Source organism: Schistocerca gregaria, chromosome 2, assembly GCF_023897955.1.
Source record: "Schistocerca gregaria isolate iqSchGreg1 chromosome 2, iqSchGreg1.2, whole genome shotgun sequence".
NCBI classification, from domain to species: Eukaryota; Metazoa; Arthropoda; class Insecta; order Orthoptera; family Acrididae; genus Schistocerca; species Schistocerca gregaria.
In genome coordinates, this window is record NC_064921.1 from 87,018,512 (window position 1) to 87,039,497 (window position 20,986).

The 20,986-nt window shown below is 41.4% G+C and overlaps 1 protein-coding gene across 3 annotated transcripts in view; it reads left to right on the forward strand.

Moving 5' to 3' along the window:
- Positions 1 to 20,986, forward strand: part of LOC126336375 (sialin-like) — a 207,135-nt gene that overhangs the window by 158,716 nt on the left and 27,433 nt on the right. For all 3 annotated transcript variants that reach the window (XM_049999985.1, XM_049999984.1, XM_049999986.1), the window contains exon 4: positions 11,171 to 11,255. In XM_049999985.1, the coding sequence (XP_049855942.1) occupies positions 11,171 to 11,255 (85 nt within the window). The remainder of the gene's footprint in view (positions 1 to 11,170; positions 11,256 to 20,986) is intronic.

Genomic DNA, 20,986 nt, shown 5'->3' on the forward strand with positions numbered 1-20,986 from the left:
TTGGAATCCAAGTGAGCATAAGGAATAGCATCAGAAACGATACTGACAGTCATCTATGGAGAACCCAAAAACATGAAAGGCATCGAAACTAAAAAGATTCTCCGGGTTACTACGGTCGACCACAAATATGGGAACAGTGGGAATGACAGATTTGTAAGATACCTCAGCATCAAATTGTCCCAAGAGAGAAATCTTCTGTTTATTGTAAGTCCGTAATTGCCTAGTGACAGGTGACAGGATTGGAGAACCCAACTGAAGATACGTCTGAGAATTGATGATAGTGGCAGCAGAACCAGTATCCACCTGCATGCAAACATCTCGACCAACTATTTGGACAGTGAGGAATAATTTCCCTGAAAGGGAAGAAGTACAATTGACAGACAACGCAGAATCAGAATCAGCGTCATGTTCATGAACATCATGTATGCGGTCGGATTTTCAAACGGATGACACATATCCCCTTTTTTTTTGCATTTGTTACACACGGCCCAAAAGTTGTGGACAATCTTCTCGTGAATGTTTCGTAAAACACTGCGGACATGAAGGAAGTTGTAGTGGGTTTTGCTGCAGTTTCTTAGAGGTTTGTTTATGGTTAGGCCAAGGCTGCGCTTGGGAACATACTGCGGGCACATCGGCCGGCGGGGACACACCACACGCTTCGTCAACATCGCACAGAGGTTGTATTTTCCCAATGTTGCCCCGTGCCTCTATTTGCGCTCCAGCGGCGCGAGAAATTTCAAAAGACTGAGCGATGGATAGGACTTCATCTAGAGTCGGATTTGCCAACTGGAAGGAACGTTGCCTAACTTCTTTGTCGGGTGCTGATCGGGTAATAGCATCGTGTACCATGGAATTGGCGTAGGAATCTTTGTGAACTTCAATAACAAATTGACACTTTCTACTGAGGCCATGACGTTTAGCAGCCCAAGCATGATAAGATTTATTCAGTTGTTTTTGACAGTGATAAAAGACAACACGAGAGGCTACCACATGTGTTTGCTGTTGAAAATACACGGACAGAAGTGAGTACATTTCAGCAAAGGACAAAGATGCAGGATCTTTCAAAGAAGCCAATTGTGACAACAACCAATACATTTGAGGTGAAATCCATGAAAGGAACAGAGACTTACATGTTTGTTTGTCTGCGACATGAAATGCTAAGAAGTGCCATCGAAGACGTTTTTCATAATCAGACCAGTTTTCCGCCCGTCTCGTCGTAAGGAGTAAAAGGAGGTATAGACAATGACGTGAGATGCCCTGCATTGGATGCCACGACTAAATCGAGGATTGCCGATGTGAGAAGCGTTTGCTAGTCAATGAGACCTTGCAATAGTTGCTCTAAAGTAGCCATGGAAACCTGTGGGTCAACAATGAAATCCACTACCTCGTCGCTAATTGTTATAACATTAAGTTGAACACATATATTTCAAAGACTACACAATAGATGTAAGTCACAGAGCAAGTAGACAAAGTAAGACATGTGTACACGGTAATAGTCAAATCAGCACTGAGTCCAAGTCTAGCGACTGCTGGCTGGCTGGCTGGCTGGCCGCATAGGTGGCGCGGCTGCTGCATGGCTGGCAGACAGCGCCGCATGTAAAGGACGCGCGTAAGTTCGCGGCGGCACTTTGAAAGATTGGCAAGTCACAACAAACACTATCCTTGATTTCTTCATTGGTCAAGGGAGAAGAATAATTTGTGGAGGTAAAAAGGAGGGGGAAGTCACTCTGACCCCAGGATGAAAGACACCCATCCGTTTCAGTGACAATGGGAGAAAAAAAAACAATATGTTTTAAAGGTGAGTGGAGAAAACACAACCTTCTTTAAGGATGAAAGAGGAAAACACAACTTGTTTTATGGATGAGATGGGAGAATGCAACCTGTTGTAAGGACTGAAGGAGACAACACAACCTGTTTTAAGGATGAGAAAGACAGCACATCAGATGGTTCTCTTTCATCCAGGAGTCCTGAAAACTAGGATTATGTCACATATTTTCATGCATTTGTACCCAAAAGCTAAGCAGTAGAATTTGTGCAAGATTACATGGCCCATGCACAGACATGCATTTTCATACACAGTGTTGGTCGAGTTGACCCTTCTGTTCAAAAGGAGTGGCCTTCTCAGTTGGCTGTTGCCACTTGAACTGTGAGCCATGTCCATTGTGAATGACACATTCTCTGCCTGCCTCAGCTACACTGTGGGAATGGAGGCCCATGCATGCTGGTTATACTGTACTATTTAGTAATAAAAATTTCTAACAAATCTCCTAGTCTCATTCATTATCTTTGTAATGAACTGCATACCAGTTCTTTGACTATTATAATTATTGTGATATTTAGCACAGAACTGTATGATATTCAAATAGTTTACACTGAAATATAGCGGTCACTATGGTTTGCATTTGGTGCATGTTAGATCACATATTGCTTACTATGAAATAGAGCTAACATTGAAATTTTCTTTAAACATGGGACAAGAGCTCTATCTATTGCCATTGTTGAGAAAATGGATTATATATTGTGAACTAACTTCCTATAGTGTGTGCAAAAAGTAGAGTGGAAGTGAAAAATTCATAATCTCCCTTGTATCTCATATACGGTTCCAGGTCGAGATACCGAAAAAAGATTTTTGGCAAATGATGGCATGCAAAGCACAGAATATTTTGCCACATAGCTAACATATTAAACTTTCTTATTTACTGTTTATATGAGTGACTACAGATTTTTTTCAAAGAAATAAGGCAATTCTTTGAAGGCCTATTGATAGCTGATGAAATGAGAATTAATATGGGTTTTTAACAATACAAATGAAGGAATCGCACTTTTATTTTTATACTGATCATGAGCTTTTCATAAGCTATTGACCTTACTTGCCCTCAATTGCTAGATTAATAGTAGAGTGTTTTCAGATTCTGTTGCAATTGCAACATGAATTAGCATGTTAGTGAGGTGAAATTGTTAAAACAGCACCATGTTTTTGTAAAAGAAACTAACATTGCAACAAGACAAAGGAAAAATATGTACAAGAAAGACGAAAATAAATCCCTCCTCAGTGGCAATTTCAGATGTACGAGACAGATGAAAATAAATCACCCCCTCAGCTGCAGTTTCAGTACAATCCTGTATCAAGTGTGTTTTTAATTATAAAAGGTTGACTTGTTTAATTATTTGTCATACAGACATAAGCTGTTATGATGGTTTGTAGACTTGCTATCTGTAGATTACAAGCTCGGCAAGATAGGCTTTTGTGTGAAGGCTTTAGCTGTAGAAGTACACCTCCCCTATAGTGCATTCCTGTCCGTAAGGGAGCTCCTACCACTACCATTGCTGCCTATCTTAACACACCAGCTGTGCATCTGGGGGCCATGTAATATTCCTTGTATTCTACTTATATTTTGCCTCCTCAGAGTATGTTACAGCTAGCAACCATGTTTTCATAGTTTTATAATTTTCTTGAGTGAAATTCTTTTGATACAATTTTTATTATTTTTGTGACACAGTTTCTAATACATTGGCTTCTAAATACACCCCTGGAAATTGAAATAAGAACACCGTGAATTCATTGTCCTAGGAAGAGGAAACTTTATTGACACATTCCTGGGGTCAGATACATCACATGATCACACTGACAGAACCACATGCACACAGACACAGGCAACAGAGCATGCACAATGTCGGCACTAGTACAGTGTATATCCACCTTTCGCAGCAATGCAGGCTGCTATTCTCCCATGGAGACGATCGTAGAGATGCAGGATGTAGTCCTGTGGAACGGCTTGCCATGCCATTTTCACCTGGCGCCTCAATTGGACCAGCGTTCGTGCTGGACGTGCAGACCGCGTGAGACGACGCTTCATCCAGTCCCAAACATGCTCAATGGGGGACAGATCCGGAGATCTTGCTGGCCAGGGTAGTTGACTTACACCTTCTAGAGCACGTTGGGTGCACGGGATACATGCGGACGTGCATTGTCCTGTTGGAACAGCAAGTTCCCTTGCCGGTCTAGGAATGGAAGAACGATGGGTTCGATAACGGTTTGGATGCACCGTGCACTATTCAGTGTCCCCTCGACGATCACCAGAGGTGTACGGCCAGTGTAGGAGATCGCTCCCCACACCATGATGCCGGGTGTTGGCCCTGTGTGCCTCGGTCGTATGCAGTCCTGATTGTGGCGCTCACCTGCACGGCGCCAAACACGCATACAACCATCATTGGCACCAAGGCAGAAGCGACTCTCATCGCTGAAGACAACACGTCTCCATTCGTCCCTCCATTCACGCCTGTCGCGACACCACTGGAGGCGGGCTGCACGGTGTTGGGGCGTGAGCGGAAGACGGCCTAACGGTGTGCAGGACCGTAGCCCAGCTTCATGGAGACGGTTGCGAATGGTCCTCGCCGATACCCCAGGAGCAACAGTGTCCCTAATTTCCTGGGAAGTGGCGGTGCGGTCCCCTACGGCACTGCGTAGGATCCTACGGTCTTGGCGTGCATCCGTGCGTCGCTGCGGTCCGGTCCCAGGTCGGCGGGCACGTGCACATTCCGCCGACCACTGGCGACAACATCGATGTACTGTGGAGAGCTCACGCCCCATGTGTTGAGCACTTCGGCGGTACATCCACCCGGCCTCCCGCATGCCCACTATACGCCCTCGCTCAAAGTCCGTCAACTGCACATACGGTTCACGTCCACGCTGTCGCGGCATGCTACCAGTGTTAAAGACTGCAATGGAGCTCCGTATGCCACGGCAAACTGGTTGACACTGACGGCGGTGGTGCACAAATGCTACGCAGCTAGCGCCATTCGACGGCCAACACCGTGTGGCCGCTGTGCCGTGCTTGTGATCATTGCTTGTACAGCCCTCTCGCAGTGTCCGGAGCAAGTATGGTGGGTCTGACACACCGGTGTCAATGTGTTCTTTTTTCCATTTCCAGGAGTGTAGTTTGCAGTACTATTAATCTCAAAACATGTGAAAAACAGATATTCTGCAAAGAGAAAAGTTATGAGGAACTGGCTAACTATCGTGACAGAATACCCATGAATATGTTCTCAAGACAATACTGTGTACTTACTTGTCTAGCAGCAAAGTTTCTTTTCTTCTATACTGTGCCATGTCGCAGAATATGCCCAGATTGAAATTATCATGACAATAGTTAGTCTAATATTTTGCTTATAAAAATTTACAAAAATTTCCCAATTTAGAATCTGAAGCTTTGATTCATATTCTTCTGTTGATATCAGGCAGGAGAACATGCAGGACAGTAGAATAAGTCAGGATATACAGCAACAAAATGAAGCAGATGTCAGAAAATGTGTTAATAATTAATGATAGTCAATTAAACCTTGAAGGCAAAAATAAACAGTTTGTTAAACAAGTGGCAAACAAGTGTTTTTCAATTGAATAATCAATGGTCATTAATTGCTGTAAACTATTTGTACTTATTCAGGCTAAATTTAATGTAAAAATTTGCATGTTAATTTAACAGCTTTGAAAAAAAATTGCTACTTTCTTATTTATTTAAAATAGCTGCTACTTTAAGATGCTGACATTCATCAAAGGACAATAGCTATTTAGATGCTTCAGGAATAGATGCATGTTTACAATGATCAATACTGCTCGTCATTCATCTTGTATAAATCTTTGGTCCTTGAATAGAGATAATATCATATTTTTTAATTTTCTTTTGATTGGTTGGTTAGTTCGTTGGTCAGTTGGTTGGTTGATTCGGGGGAGGACACCAAACAGCAGGGTTAATGGTCCCATTGGACCATGGAAGGGTGGGGAAGGAAGTTGGACTTGCCCTTTCATAGGGACCATCATGGCATTTGCCTGAAGTAATTTAGGGAAATCATGGACAACCTAAATCAGGATGGCGGAACATAGCTTTGAACCATCATCCTCCCAAATGCATGTCCAGTGTGCTAACTACTGCGCCACCTCACTAGGTTTTGCTTTTGAATTTAGAGGCGTTCTTAGTTTCTTCTTTTTCTGGTGGGAGGTTTTTGAAGACTTAGGCACCAGATTAATGACGTTTAATGTTTGAAGAATGATGAAGTCATTAGACTGAAGCGCAGTCTTGAGTGAGACAAGGATATTGGCCATGATGTTGTCAGAGGAATCCGTGTAAATCCTGATTCAACTGAAGTAGATATTATTGCCAGTAACATCCAGTTCTATGAGTTAAATGCACAGAGGGAAGCAAATGTAAAAATTGAAAAATCTTTTAAGAGATGTCTACAAGGTGTGCAATTACATACATCACAAAGTACTCTTATTTTTTGCTTTTGGTGAGACATATGTGAACTTGAAGACAATAGGTAGTGAAAGTTGCAAAATAAGCGTGATTCCTAATCATTAAGTCAACACTGTGAAATAACTTCAAAGTGCAAGACATATCAGAATGAGCTTTTTGATTAATTTGTTCATTATTTCATTATTTTGATTCCACATGAACCTCTGCCTCCTTGCACCAGAGCAGTAAAATATGTGTGTTTCATAAAAGAGATGCAAAAACTTCAATTGATATTAAAAAAACTACTACACAAGTCAGCAATCGTGTGGGTCCCCAAACACATTATTACATTTGAGTTTTCATGGTTTCATGATGAGTATGATATGCTGAAAGACATAGCGAAAGCAAATTTCTGGATGCCATTTGGAGATTGCTGCATGGAACTGAGAAGTGCCAGGCGAGTTGTTTTGTGCCTTTAAGGTAGCAGCTTTTTGTGGTGTTTGTTGTTTATTTGTTGCTTGATCCACAATAAATGCTGTTAGTCAAATGTTTTGTAATTTGAGCAAGACGGGTGTCAGTAGTAGAGTGATACAGATGAAGATAGCTTTATCAACAAAACACCTCTGCTGGTATTAGATAATGATGGTATTAGATAATGATAAAGATTGACAGAGAAGTTCCTGAAAGTGTACCTCTTGCTCATAGCATTGTATGAGAAGTGAAATTCAGTGCTATAAAAGAATTTTAAAAATTAAATGAACATATAAAATGATGTCTAGCAGTATGAAAAAGAGTAAGTTTGGAAATAAGTCTTTGGAAGACACTTACCCAGAAGGATAGATTAGTGATACATTGCTACAGGATACAGATGAGTGTAGGTACAGAGCTAAGAAAACATTAACACAAGATGGCAAAATATGGCCAGCATCCAGCTATTCAAAACACTGATTATTAAAAAATTTAAGGCTTTAGCAAACGTTACAGTTGCTAGATTTGTACAGGCTGTCCAAGATAGTAAATGTATGAGTTTCTCCATCTAGTTCTCTCTCTCTCTCTCTCTCTCTCTCTCTCTCTCTCTCTCTCTCTCTCTCTCATCCCTTTGCTTTTATTCCAGGTATGAAATTTGCATGTATACAAAATAATGTCTGTAGTGATATTTTGGTTTAGTGCAAGAGATTCAAATTTAATTTTTCCCCCTATTTGGATTCCAGGTTATATTTTTCATTTTTATTTTTTGTAACTGTAATTTGACAATGAGATTGTCCTTGCATGACAACCAGTACCTTAACCCTCACAATACCAGGGGGAAGAGGTTGGGTACTTTATACATACGTTCTGAAAATATTTTTATCTTGTCATGTGATTTATATTTTAAAAGTTGAAAAAATTGTTATTGTTTTTAATGATTTCTGCTACCAAATGTCATAATTGTTGCAAATTTTTCAGTAAATCTTAATCCTGAAATTTAAGTCTAAGTAGTGGATCTCACTTTTCACAACAAATGCTATATTCATATATTCTGGTTCCAGGCCCTTCTTAATCAGGGTATCTTTAAAAATTGTGTTCTGAATGAAAGTCAGTGGCCATTAATGAAATTTGTATTTTTTTTTAATTTTTTTGTGGTGGTCATAAGGCATCCCCTTGGTTATGGGAATTAGTATTGCTAAGATTGTTCTAAAAGATATTTTCAGGTTCTAAACCATACTTTCACATTAGAGGCCATTTCAAAGGTATCTTATTAATAAAAGTTAATGACTGCTAATAAAATTTGATTTTATTTTCCTTTTTTGGTGTAGGCATACTCAGCCGGTGACCTTTCAATTTACAGTTCTGGGCTTCTACTGTCCAGCCATTGGAGATCTCATGATGACATATGCGGTAGTGATCACTTTCTGCTCTTTCTGTCCTCCATGCTCAGGTCCACCAATTAATCAAAAAACAGAAGCATGAGTTTTGGGAATGGTATGTCTCCACCATTGGAACATGAATCTCTCCTTCCCAGATTTCGACTAAGCTCAGATGTCTTTATGGATATCAGACCCCTGCAGGTATACCTGGGATTTCTGCACATGGAGCCATAAATACCGACCCAGACACAACTGCAGAGTGTTTTGCCAAGAATTATGCACAGACCTCTGCATCTGTGAATTACAGCCACGCCTTTTGTATCCTGAGACAGCAGGTGGAACGACAACATCTATCTTTTACTACCCACCCCTCTGAGTCATATAATGCTCCATTCAGTGAGTGGTAATTTCTCAGTGCCCTTGGTCCTGACCAACACCTGGGCCAGACCACGTCCATCACCAAATGATTAAACATCTATCAATGTATAACCAGCACCACCTCCTTGTCATCTTCCACTGCATCTAGAGTGATGGTAAATTACCATCACAATGGCAAGAAAGTATCACCATTCCAGTGGTAAAATCTGGTGAGAACCTGCTACATATGGATGGCTATCACCCTATTAGTCTGAGCAATGTTCTGTGCAAGCTGCTTGAATGTATGGTGAGCTGTTGGCTCCTTGAGACTCAGGGTCTTCTGGCTCCATCCCAGTGCAGTTTTCGCCAAGTCAATCCACCATTGACAACTTGGTATATTTGGAGTCTGCCATCCGAACAGCCTTTCTTCTCGCCATTATCACCTTAATGCTGTCTTTTTTGACCTGCACACCTTCAGACCTCTAGTTGGTGCTTCACACAGTTCCCCCATATCCAAGAGAGTGGGGTACTGTAGGGCTCTGTACTGAGTGTCCCACTTCTTTTAGTAGCCATTAATGGTCTTGCAGCTGGTGTGGCTGAACATTGACTGCAGGGAGCCATACGGAAGGTGCAGTCATTGGGCCCTCACCCACGGCTTTCAGTTTTCAGCCACTAAGACTTGTGTCATGTATTTTTGTCACCATCGTACATTTCACCTGCACCCACAATTTTAACTTGATTACTACCTCCGTAATTTAGCGGACTCTTTATTGCTTTTTAGGACTGGTTTCTGATGCCCACTTAACTTGGCTTTCCCATCTTCATCAACTTAAGCCAAAATGATGGCAGCACCTTAACATTCTTTGATGCCTGAATTACACTGACTGGGATGCAGATCGCCCTATTCTGCTGCAGCTGTACAAAGCCCTTGTACGACCCCATCTTGACTATGGGAGCCTGGTGTATGGTTCAGCATTGTCCTCAGCATTGTGGATGCTGGACCTTATTCACCACTGTGGAGTTCAACTCATGGCAGGAGCTTTCTGAATGAGCCCTGTGAACAGCCTACTCATAGAAGCTGGGGTTCTGCCATTGTGGATAAGGCAACAACAACTGCTTGCCAATTATACTGTGCACATTTGCAGCTCACGGACACATTTGAATTACCATTTCCTTTCTCCTAACACAGTGATCCATCTACCGCAATGGTGGCCCAAATCAGAGGTTACAATTGCAGTCTGTGTCCAGTCCCTTCTTATTGAACTCGAATCTTTCTCTCTACCATCTCTTCTCCGAGTCCACTCACGTACACTCTTGAATACAGAATGGTGCTCCCTGACTTTGCTGGATAAGTTATGTATGGTAAAGGAGCCAACGAATGTGTAGAGGTCCTCCAAGTGAGCCTCTCACAAGGACTCCGTTATCCTTTGCTGGCACCACATTGACTGTACTTGACTGACTCATTATCACCTCCTACATCATGAGGGCCCACCTTAATGCCACTCTGCTTCATGCTTGACAGTAGTTCACATCTTGTTGGACTGTCCAAATTTAGCTGCCCTGTGGTGGACATTTAATCTCCCTGACGATCTCCCTTTGCTTTTAGTTAACAGTGCCTCAACGGCTAACATAGCTTTAAGTTTTATCAAATGGCTCTGAGCACTAAGGGACTTAACTTCTAAGGTCATCAGTCTCCTAGAACTTAGAACTACTTAAACCTAACTAACCTAAGGACATCACACACATCCATGCCCGAGGCAGGATTCGAACCTGCGACCGTAGCGGTTGCGCGTTTCCAGACTGTAGCACCTAGAACCACTCGGCCAGTCCAGCTGGCTAAGTTTTATCCATTAAGGGCATTTTTCTCATTCTATTTAAGGGTGGGCATCTTTCAGGCCCTCACCACATCTATTTTGACTCATCCTTGCTCCCTCTGCTGCTGTTTTATCAATTGGTGTTTGTCTTTTCACCATCTGTGTTTCTCTTGCCTTGTGGTTTTAGGCTGGGGATTTTAATGTGTTCCAGAGTAGCTGACCATCCTTTTTTATTCTTGTGATCAGGTAGCCAAGGCCACCTGCTATATTAACACTTTTTACTACTTTTTTCATTTTCGTTAATGTTTTCGGTTTTGGCAAGATACTTTCGTTTTCTACTTCCATGTGGTTACACACACAGTTTTACACGTTTTGTTTCTTCCCCAGACTTCAGGCTATAGGTTTCCTTTGGGGTATGGTTTTAATCTGAGACGGTGTGACTGAGAAAAATGGACTGATAACCACGCAGTTTAGTCTCTTTGATCTCCAAACTGAACAATCAACCAACTGTACCTAATACTAACAGAATTGTTAGCACATTACAAAAATCAAAGTAGTAACAAGAAATACAATGAAAAGCTTATGAATTGACATAGAACTAAGAAATTATGAAAGTTTGCTAATTTTGTTGAAGAAAAATGAATTGTCAAAGCCAGATTACATGTAAATGTTTTTGTGAAAGCTGTCACTAAAAGTTAGTGTGTGTGTGTGTGTGTGTGTGTGTGTGTGTGTGTGTGTGTGTGTGTGTGTGTGTGTGTATGTGCGTGACTAATCTATTATTCATTGTAGATACTCTGCAAATATTATGGTCTTCTGCAATTTCATATATGTTTGCTAATACAACTGAGAATTGCTTCATAACACTTAAATTTCAGCAATATTTTGTAAGTGTTTCAAATTACAGCATGTTTCATGTCTACAGGGACTTGCATGGCCTGCTTTACACAGTCTTACAGCCAACTGGATTCCTCCAAATGAACGCAGCAAATTTGTTACAGCATATATGGGTAAGTAAAAAAGTAGTACGTTGAATATACTGTAGTCTGTTAACTAAACAAAACACTTGTTGCTCTCTTTCACAAAACTTTATTATTTTTGTATTACCCAGGTTTCATGTTGTAAGCCCATTTTCCAATGGATAACTGATTCCAAAGATGATAACCAAGTTATCTTTGGAATCAGCTGTGTACAGGAAAATGGGCCTACAGCCCAAAACTTTGGTTGCCCAAAAATAACCAAGTTTTTTGAAATAAGAGAAAAAAATGTTAATTTGGTTAAGACAGTATATAGTGTTTCACCAAGAACTCACAGTAGTCAGAACCTCTCCTCTGAATCCATTTCCCTCCTCAGTCCTCCGATGCCCCTACACAGCCACCTTCTAAATGCTCCCCAAAATATACAAACCCAACAATCATGGATGCTTCATTGTGGCTGGTGATTGTACTTTGCACTGAAAGAATCTCAGCCCCCATTGACCAACACCTACAACCAATTGGCCATACTAAACCTTCCCACATCAAAGATACCAACCATTTCCTTCACCGACTCTCCACCATCCCCACCCCTTTACTTCCTACAACACTATTCATCACTATTGATGCCACCGCCCTATACACTAACTACCCCCATGCCTGTAGTTTTGCTGCTATTGAACACCACCTTTCCCAATATCCTTCTGACACCAAACCCACTACCTCATTCCTTGTACACCTTACTAACTTTATCCTAACTCAGAACTACTTCTCCTTTGAAAGGAAGGTATACAAACAAATCTGCTGCACAGCCATGGGCACCCGCATAACAAAATCCTTTGTCAACCTGTTTATGGGCCATCTAAAGGAGACCTTACTAGCCTCACAAAAAGCCAAACCCTAGTTGGTTCAGGTTCATTCATGATATCTTCATGATCTGGACTCAGGGCATAAACACCCTATCCCCATTCCTTCACAGCCTCAACACCTTTGCTCCTATATACTTCAGCTGGTCCTCCCCAACCCAGTGTGCCGCCTTCTTAGACATTGACCTCCTCCTCCCTGATGGCTTCATCCACACTTATGTCCATATAAAATCTGCTAGCCATCAGCAGTATCTTCATTTCAACAAATGTCATCCCTTTCACACTAGAAAAAAACCTCCTATCTGTAGTGACAACAACTCTCTTACTAAGTATGCTGAACGTCTCACAAAGCTCTTCATAGAGAGGCACTATCCCCCAGACCTAGTCTCCAAACAGATCTCCTATTCCATTTCCTCTTGCATCCTAAATCCCCCACCAACCCCAAGAACCAGGCCACAAAGGACTGCCCCTTTCATCACCCAGCACCAACCTGGACTGGAACAGCTGAATCACATCCTTTGCCAGTGCTTTGATTACCTATTGTCATGCCCTAAAATAAGGGACATCCTATCCAAGATCTTTCTCACCCCTCCTAAAGTGGTGCTCTGTCACAACCCAATCTCTAAAACATCTTAGTCCATTCCTGTGCCACCCCCAATTCTATCCCTTTGCCACATGAATCATATCCCTGAGGAGGACCCAGGTGCAAGATCTGTCCAATCTGTCCACCCAGCATTTCGTATTCCAGTCTTGTCACAGGCTTTTCCTATGCCATCATAGGCCAGACCACATCTGAAAGCAAACATGTCAAATACCATCTCTGCTGCAAACATTGCACAGCTTTTTATACTGATACGACAATGAACCAGCTGTCCACATCAGACTGTGGCCAAGAGCAAAGTACAATACTCTATGGCACAACTTGCAACTGAACATAACATGCTTGATTTCAGTAGCTGCTGCTCTACCCGAGCCATCTGGATCCTCTCCTCCACCAGCTTTTCTGAACTGTGTAGGTGAGAGATACCCTTACGACACAATCTCCACTCCAGTAATTATCCTGGCCTTGATCTACAGTAACATACCGTCCCCACACTGTCCATCCAACAGTTCCCACATGCTCTCTCCTTTCACTTCCTCCCCATTCTCATCTCCCACCCTCTTAGTATACCGCCCTCTGCCAATTCACCTGCCCATGCTTCTCTGCTCCTCTCCCTTTTCATTCTGTTTTCCCCACCATCCCACCCTCCAACCTCACAACACTGTGACTGTTGGCAATCTAGCAATCTAGTCCCTGTACACTCCACCAGACAGTGCTCCTTCCCCCCTCCCACCAATACATTTCTGTCCCTTTCCCTTCTTCACCCCCTCCAAATTGCTGCTTCCATTCCATGTGACAACTGCATTCTGGTCTAAGTTGCCAGAATTGGTAATCATTTGTGCGTGAGAAGTGCTTGCTTGTGTGAATGAGTGATGTGAGTTTCTCTTTCTTTTTCTGATGAAGGCTGTCACAAAAAGCTTGTGTGTAAGTGTCTTTTAATTGTACCTGTCGCCAACATAACATGTCATCTTTATGGTAAGTAGCCATCTATCTTTTCCTGTGTTGCTGGACTTTAGATATAGGTGTAGGAAGCCAGAAATTGAAACTAATAAATGGAACATGTATAATTAACTAATTTTTGTTCACAACATTTTAATTGCACTGTGTAATATCTAGAAACAAATGAGCTAAATTATATTGAAAGGATAAGACTGTACAGTGATTCAGACAGTGGACTTGTACACAGGAGGGATGATTTTCAAATTACCATGTAGCCATTCTGATTTTGGTTTTCTGTGAACCACCTAGGTCACTGCATATGAATTACAGGATGTTTTCTTAAATAAGGCCATGTCTACTTCTATCCCACATCCTTAGCCAGTTTGAGGTAGTTCATTGTTCACTTGTAGTCTCCAAACTGAAGACTGGTTTAGTTAACCTCTCTACTTTATACTGTATCAACCTCTTCATCTCTGCATAACTACTGCAACCTATATCCACTTAAACCTGCTTATTGAAGCCAAGCCTTGAGCTCACTCTACAATTCTTCACCACTGCCTTAAACTTTTGCCCCAGTTCAATCTCCTCATCTGTCATTTTCTCTACTCGTCTAACTTTCAGCATTCTTCTTTGGGACCACATTTCAGGAGCCTCCCATTTGCTTCTTGTCTGTACCCTTTATTGTCCATTTTCCATATCTACACAAGACTAAACTCAGTTTACCCCCCCCCAACACACACACTGTAAATATTGAATAAGATTTGGGGGAGTGTACAATTGTGCCTCACTTCCTTCTCAATTACTACCTTCCTTTCATGTTCTTCAACTCCTATAACTTCAGTCTGGCTTCTATCAAAGTAAGCTTTACCTCGCTGCATTTTATTCATGCTATCTTCATAATATCAAAGAGTATATTCCAGTCAACATTATCAAAATATTTCTTTAAATTTACAAATGTAGGTTTGCCTTTCTTCAGCCTGTCTCGTGAGATAAGGGTGTCCCTGTATATTTAGACATAAATGACCTCAGCAGTGACCAAGCTGTTAAATGCTAATCTTTATTTCTTTCCAGGAATATTTCGTTTTGCTGTTTGAAAAATAAAACCAACAGTTCTATTTCTTTTACATCTTACAATTCCACCTCTCTCTTCACATTGCAGAAACGTTATACAGTATACCTTGTCATATCCAGATGTATTTCCAGTAAATAGTCTCAGAAAGGTAGTACATTCCTTTACCACTATTCTGGTGGGGCAATAGTTTCTTGCCACAGGCTGGTTGAACCTAGTTCAAAGCTGGATTTATCATTCACTCTCCCTCCCTTTCTCCCCCCCCCCCCCCTCCCACCTCCGTCCCTCTCTCTCTCTCTCTCTCTCTCTATCTCACACACACACACACACACACACACACACACACAGGATTACTTCCGACAAGCCTCTTTCAGAATGCTGGTTTCATTGCTAAAATACATTGCAACCACGAATCTGAAAGTATTTGGAAGACGAATTGTACTTACCTCCACTGTCACAGGACACACAGTAGTTTCAACGTAATGAGTTCACTATTGGACATTTTATTCAAGCTATGTTGTCACAAGCAAAAATATATGTTTGTGTAGGCATTTACTATGTGGCTAAGTGCACACATATTTAGCATGTGTACCATTGCTATTGAAAACTGTTTTTCATTAAAACATCTTCGATTTTTCATAGCATTCATTACAGTATTTCCCAAAATATTTTCATTTTGTATCACTTATTTTGTATGTACCTCCCTATATTTTTCAATATGATGCTGTAATTCTACTTCTAGAGTCTTTCTTCTAAAGATGAAAACTCCACTCTTGTCATAAAACATAATAAAACTATGTATTACATTCTTGAAACACCTCAGTTGTTTAAATTTCTTGTTATGTTGAAACTTTCTCATCATGTTTTTAAATTGGCAGCAGTAGGCCATTTGATCAGGCTAGAAGACCACTAGGTAAATCTCTCTGGGAGAAAACATTTGCCCTGGTCACATTATTTCTACATAACAAAGTGTAGGGAGTCCAAAGAAATTTGTTAGACTTGACCTATAGTGTGCATCCATACAGACAGTGGTCCAGTTTGTAACTCTTCTGGGGCATCCTCCTCCACTAACCCTCAGCAGCCAGTAAGGTCTGATCTTCATCTGAACACCTTGCTGTAAATAGTGCTGGATGGTGTACATACTATAATACAAAAACTGTAACGAAATGTTACAAGTGAGTTTGTGAGCAATGTATTTACTTCTGGCATCTTGGTTTGGACTGGATTGAGTAATGTACCACTGAAATAAGAAAAAAGTATGAAACTTCCTGGAAGATTAAAACTGTGTGCCCGACCAAAATTCGAACTCGGGACCTTTGCCTTTCGCGGGCAAGTGCTCTACCATCTGAGCTACCGAAGCACTACTCACGCCCGGTACTCACAGCTTTACTTCTGCCAGTATCTGTCTCCTGCCTTCCAAACTTTACAGAAGCTCTCCTGCGAACCTTGCAGAACTAGCACTCCTGAAAGAAAGGATACTGCGGAGACATGGCTTAGCCACAGCCTGGGGGACGTTTCCAGAATGGGATTTTCACTCTGCAGCGGAGTGTGCACTGATATGAAACTTCCTGGCAGATTAAAACTGTGTGCCCGACCGAGACTCGAACTCGGGACCTTTGCCTTTCACGTGCTTCGGTAGCTCAAATGGTAGAGCACTTGCCCGCGAAAGGCAAAGGTCCCGAGTTCGAGTCTCGGTCGGGCACACAGTTTCAGTCTGCCAGGAAATTTCATATCAGCGCACACTCCGCTGCAGAGTGAAAATCCCATTCTGGAAATGTCCCCCAGGCTGTGGCTAAGCCATGTCTCTGCAGTATCCTTTCTTTCAGGAGTGCTAGTTCTGCAAGGTTCGCAGGAGAGCTTCTGTAAAGTTTGGAAGGTAGGAGACGGATACTGGGAGAAGTAAAGCTGTGAGTACGGGGTGTGAGTCGTGCTTCGGTAGCTCAGATGGTAGAGCACTTGCCCGCGAAAGGCAAAGGTCCCGAGTTCGAGTCTCGGTCGAGCACACAGTTTTAATCTGCCAGGAAGTTTCATATCAGTGCACACTCCGCTGCAGAGTGAAAATCTTGTTCAAGAAAAAAGTATTCCACTTATGACACAATGTACTTGGACTTCTAACTAACTGCTTTGGTAAGGGTAGGATGCAGTAGTGCAACTGGTCCCCTGGGCCAACTTAGACTTTTCACCAAATCCCCCATCCTCCACCCTCTCCCACTTCCCAAGGTCTCCACAGACAGACAGTATCCCGTAGACCTAGTCCACAAACAGATGTCCCATGCCATTTTCCCTCACATCCCCAATTCTCCCACCACCCACAAGAACCAGCCACAAAGGAGTGCCCCATTTATCACCCATTACCATCCCAGCCTGGAACAGCTGGACCACATCCTTCACAAGGGCTCTGATTAATTATCATCATGTCCTGAAATGAGGGACATCCTACCTGAGATCCTTCCAGACCCTCCTAAAATGTGTTCCATCACCTCCATAACATCCTAGTCCATCCCTATGCCACTCCCAATCCCAACCCTTTGCCACAAGGATCATATCCCTGAAGAAGACCCTTATGCAAGACCTGCCCAGTCCACCCACCAGCACTTCTTATTCCACTGCTGTCACAGGTTTCATGCTCACCATTGGGAGCCAGGGCATCTGTGAAAGCAACCATGTCATTTATCACCTCTGCTGCAATCGTTGCACAATTTTTTTGTATTGGTATGACTAATCAACCAGCTGTCCACTGGGATGAACAGCCACCATCAAACTGTGGCTAAGAGCAAAGTAGGCCACCCTGTGGCACAACTTGCAGCTCAACATAACATGCTTGATTTCAATGGCTGCTTCACTATTCACGCCATCTGGATCCTGCCCTCCACCACCAGCTTTTCTGAAGTGTGCAGATGGGAGTTATCCTTACAGCACATTCTCCTCTCCTGTAATTATCCTGGCCTCAACCTATGGTAAAATACTTTCCCCAGACACTCCACCCAACAGTTTCCACCACCACTGTCCACAGCTGGTGGTCTCGTGGTCGTGTTCTCACTTCCCAAGCACAGAGTCCCGGGTTTGATTCCCAGAAGGGTTGGGAATTTTCACCTGCCTCGAGATGACTGGGTATTTGTGTTGTCCTCATCATCATTCATGAATGTGGCGAGTTTTTCACGGATGTTGATAACCACGTAGTTGAATGCCCCACAAACCGAACATCATAATCATCCACCCCCTCTGTCCTGTCACCTCCTCTTTATTCTCATCTCCCACCCCCGTTGTCTGCTGCCCTCTGCAAATGAACCTGCCCATCTTTCCTCGCTCTTCCTTTTTTGACCTGTTTAGCCCACTTCCCTTCCCCATAACCTTCTGACACAATGCCTGTTGTCATTCTAGTCACTGCAAACTCAACCAGACAGTGCTTCTCTCTACCCCCACCTGTGCACTGCTATCCCTTCCCCTTCACCACCCGCTCCAGGTTGCTCATTCCATCCCATGTGATAATTGCATTCTGGCCCAAGCTGCCAAAGTTGAAGGTCATGTGTGTATGAGGTGTCCTTGCTTGTGTGAATGAATGGTGTGTATTTCTTGTTTTTCTGTCAAAGGTTGTTCCCGAAAGTTTATGTGTAAATGTCTTTTAATTGTGCCTGTCTGCAACTTAACATTTCATCTTTATGGTAGATAGCAATCTATATTTTCCTACATTATTGATATTCCTACCTGGAGTCTCCATTGTTTTATACATGGTTCCTGAAGGCAGCAATCTTTTCAACAGTTGCAAGGGCAACAGGATGTGTGCCTGACAGATCTGGCTTTGTAACATAGCCAACATGGCTTTATGTTATGTAGTACTGTGGCTTGGCTGCAAGCCATAGATCCCTTATATTTCCAAAGGTCATGCAGTTCTACTGTATGATTTAACAATGAAGACATATTTACTGGAGCAGAAGTGGAATCTGGCCATCATTTGTTAGTAATTAAGTGCAGGTTGAAGCTGAAGAAATTTGCAGAAAGTTAGCAAAGTAAGAGATGGGATCAGTATAAGTTTTATTATGCCATTTCAGCTAGTGCTGCCATCAGATATCTGCCATTAAGATAAGAGGAAAGGTAATTATTTTTTTATCTTTTGTGCCTTGCTGTTGTATAGCAAACGACAGTTGCTCTGTATGTTCCTCTTATCTTAATTGCAGGTGTCATATGACGGCAGAAGCCAAACAATGTAGACTGGCACTAGCAAGAAAAGCTTTTATCAGAAAGAGTATTGTCTTTACACCAAATATAATTTCAGTGGTATAGAGTCTTTGTTTGAAAGGATTTGTCAGGGGTGTAGTGTTAAGTATATTCCAGTCTTTGCCCTTCCCTACAACTTTTACCCTCTACAGTGCCCTCAAGTGCCATAGAGGTTATCCTTTGACGTCTTGATGCATATCCTTTCATCCTGTTGCTTCTCTTTGTCAGAGATTTCCACATGTTTATCTCTTCGCCAATTCTGCAGAGAACCCTCTTATTTCTTATCATATCAGTCTACTTAAAATTCAACATTCTTCTACAGCACCACATTTCAAATGCTTCAGTTCTCTTTTTTCCAAGTTTTTCCATAGACCAATATTCACTTCCATACAATGCTGTGATACAAATGTACTTTCTCAGAAATTTTTCCCTCAAATTAAGATCACTGTTTGATGCTAGCAGACTTCTTTGGGGAGGAATGCTCTTTTTGCCTGTGCTAGTCTGTTTTTTGTGCCACCTTGCTTCCGAGATAGCAGAATTTCTTCTCTTTGTCTGCTTCATAATCATCAATTTTGATGTTCAACTTATCACTTATCTCATTTGTGATATTGCTTTTATCTTTCATCAGTTTTCTTTCAATCTATAGCATATGTTCATTAGACTGTTCTTTCTATTCAACAGGTCATGCAATTCTTCTCCTCTTTTACTGACTATAGCAATGTCATCAGTGAATTGCTAGCCTTTACCCTCAAATTTTAATCTCTCACCAGAACCTTTCTGTAGTTCCAGCATTCCTTATTTGATGTAGAGAGTGAATAGAATAGTAGGGGTAAAAGATTACATCCCTGTCATATATTTAGTTTTATGTTCCATAGATCTCTTCATGCTGTGGAATGAGTAATTTTGCATTCATATGTAAATATGGCTTTATGCTGACTTTCTTTTCTTTCCCTTTTTTATTTTTAAATCTGTGCTCCTGGTATTCCATTCTTATTTGTCCATCTTTGTTCTTTTGTAGTTCATGTAAATATTGAACATATTCTGTATTTACATACAGCTTACACTTATTTTCCTAACAATTTTGAATATCTTGTGCAATTTTACAACGTCAAATGCTTGTACTAGGCTGGCAGATCTTATAAATGTGTCTTGATTTTTCAGCTGGTGGCATGTAAATATTTCAATCTTGCTCACTTGATATATGATTATCACTACTGCCAGCATGAGGTACCATTTACAATATACCCACAAAGGCTTGTGTAGTGTGTACAAAGGCCTCTAGAACAAAGTAATGTGAACAGATATTGTGTATTATAAAATATAGAACTGGCAAGCAGCCTATCACTGTTAGCTTTATACCTGGTATTTAACACATTTATAGGGAAAGTCAATTACCATTTCTTCTGGAGATTATTTTATTTCCTCTGGAAGATATTTTACCTTGATTCATTAATGGCATAAGGCAGCAGGACACATAATTCAACTAAGCAGGCAACCCATTGCTATGTCAGATAGACCAAAACAGATCTCTTACGTTCACTGCATTAGAAAATGACGATAGAGAAGATAATATATATGTAGGTACAGGAAAAATTAGTTTTATTTTATGGTCAAATTCAGTATTATTTTTTGCCAGATTTGGCATCATTTTTTCGATTTTACTGAAATTTTTTGCCAATTTCATTGTTATTTTTTGCCAGTTTTCGTGCTGTTTTTTGCCAGCTTCAATGCTATGTTCTTGCCAAATTAATTTTTTCTTATTTCACTGTTACTTTTTTGACAGTTTTGATGTTATTTTTTATTCCTAGTCCATTTTAATTTTTTACCAACTTCATTGTTATTTTTTGCCAATTGTGGTGTTAGGTTTGAAGTTATATCTTATTCCTGCAAGAAGTGAACTGTTAATTTAATGTTATATATGAAGCTCAACCTTGAGGAAAAAAGAATTCTAAATACACTTCAACATTCAATAACTATCAGTTACCACAATGTATATCTGTCATCCTCAGATCTCTTAACTTTTTTGTGTAAGAAAATCATTGATTTCACATTGCTTTTCTTAAACCATCAATTTTGC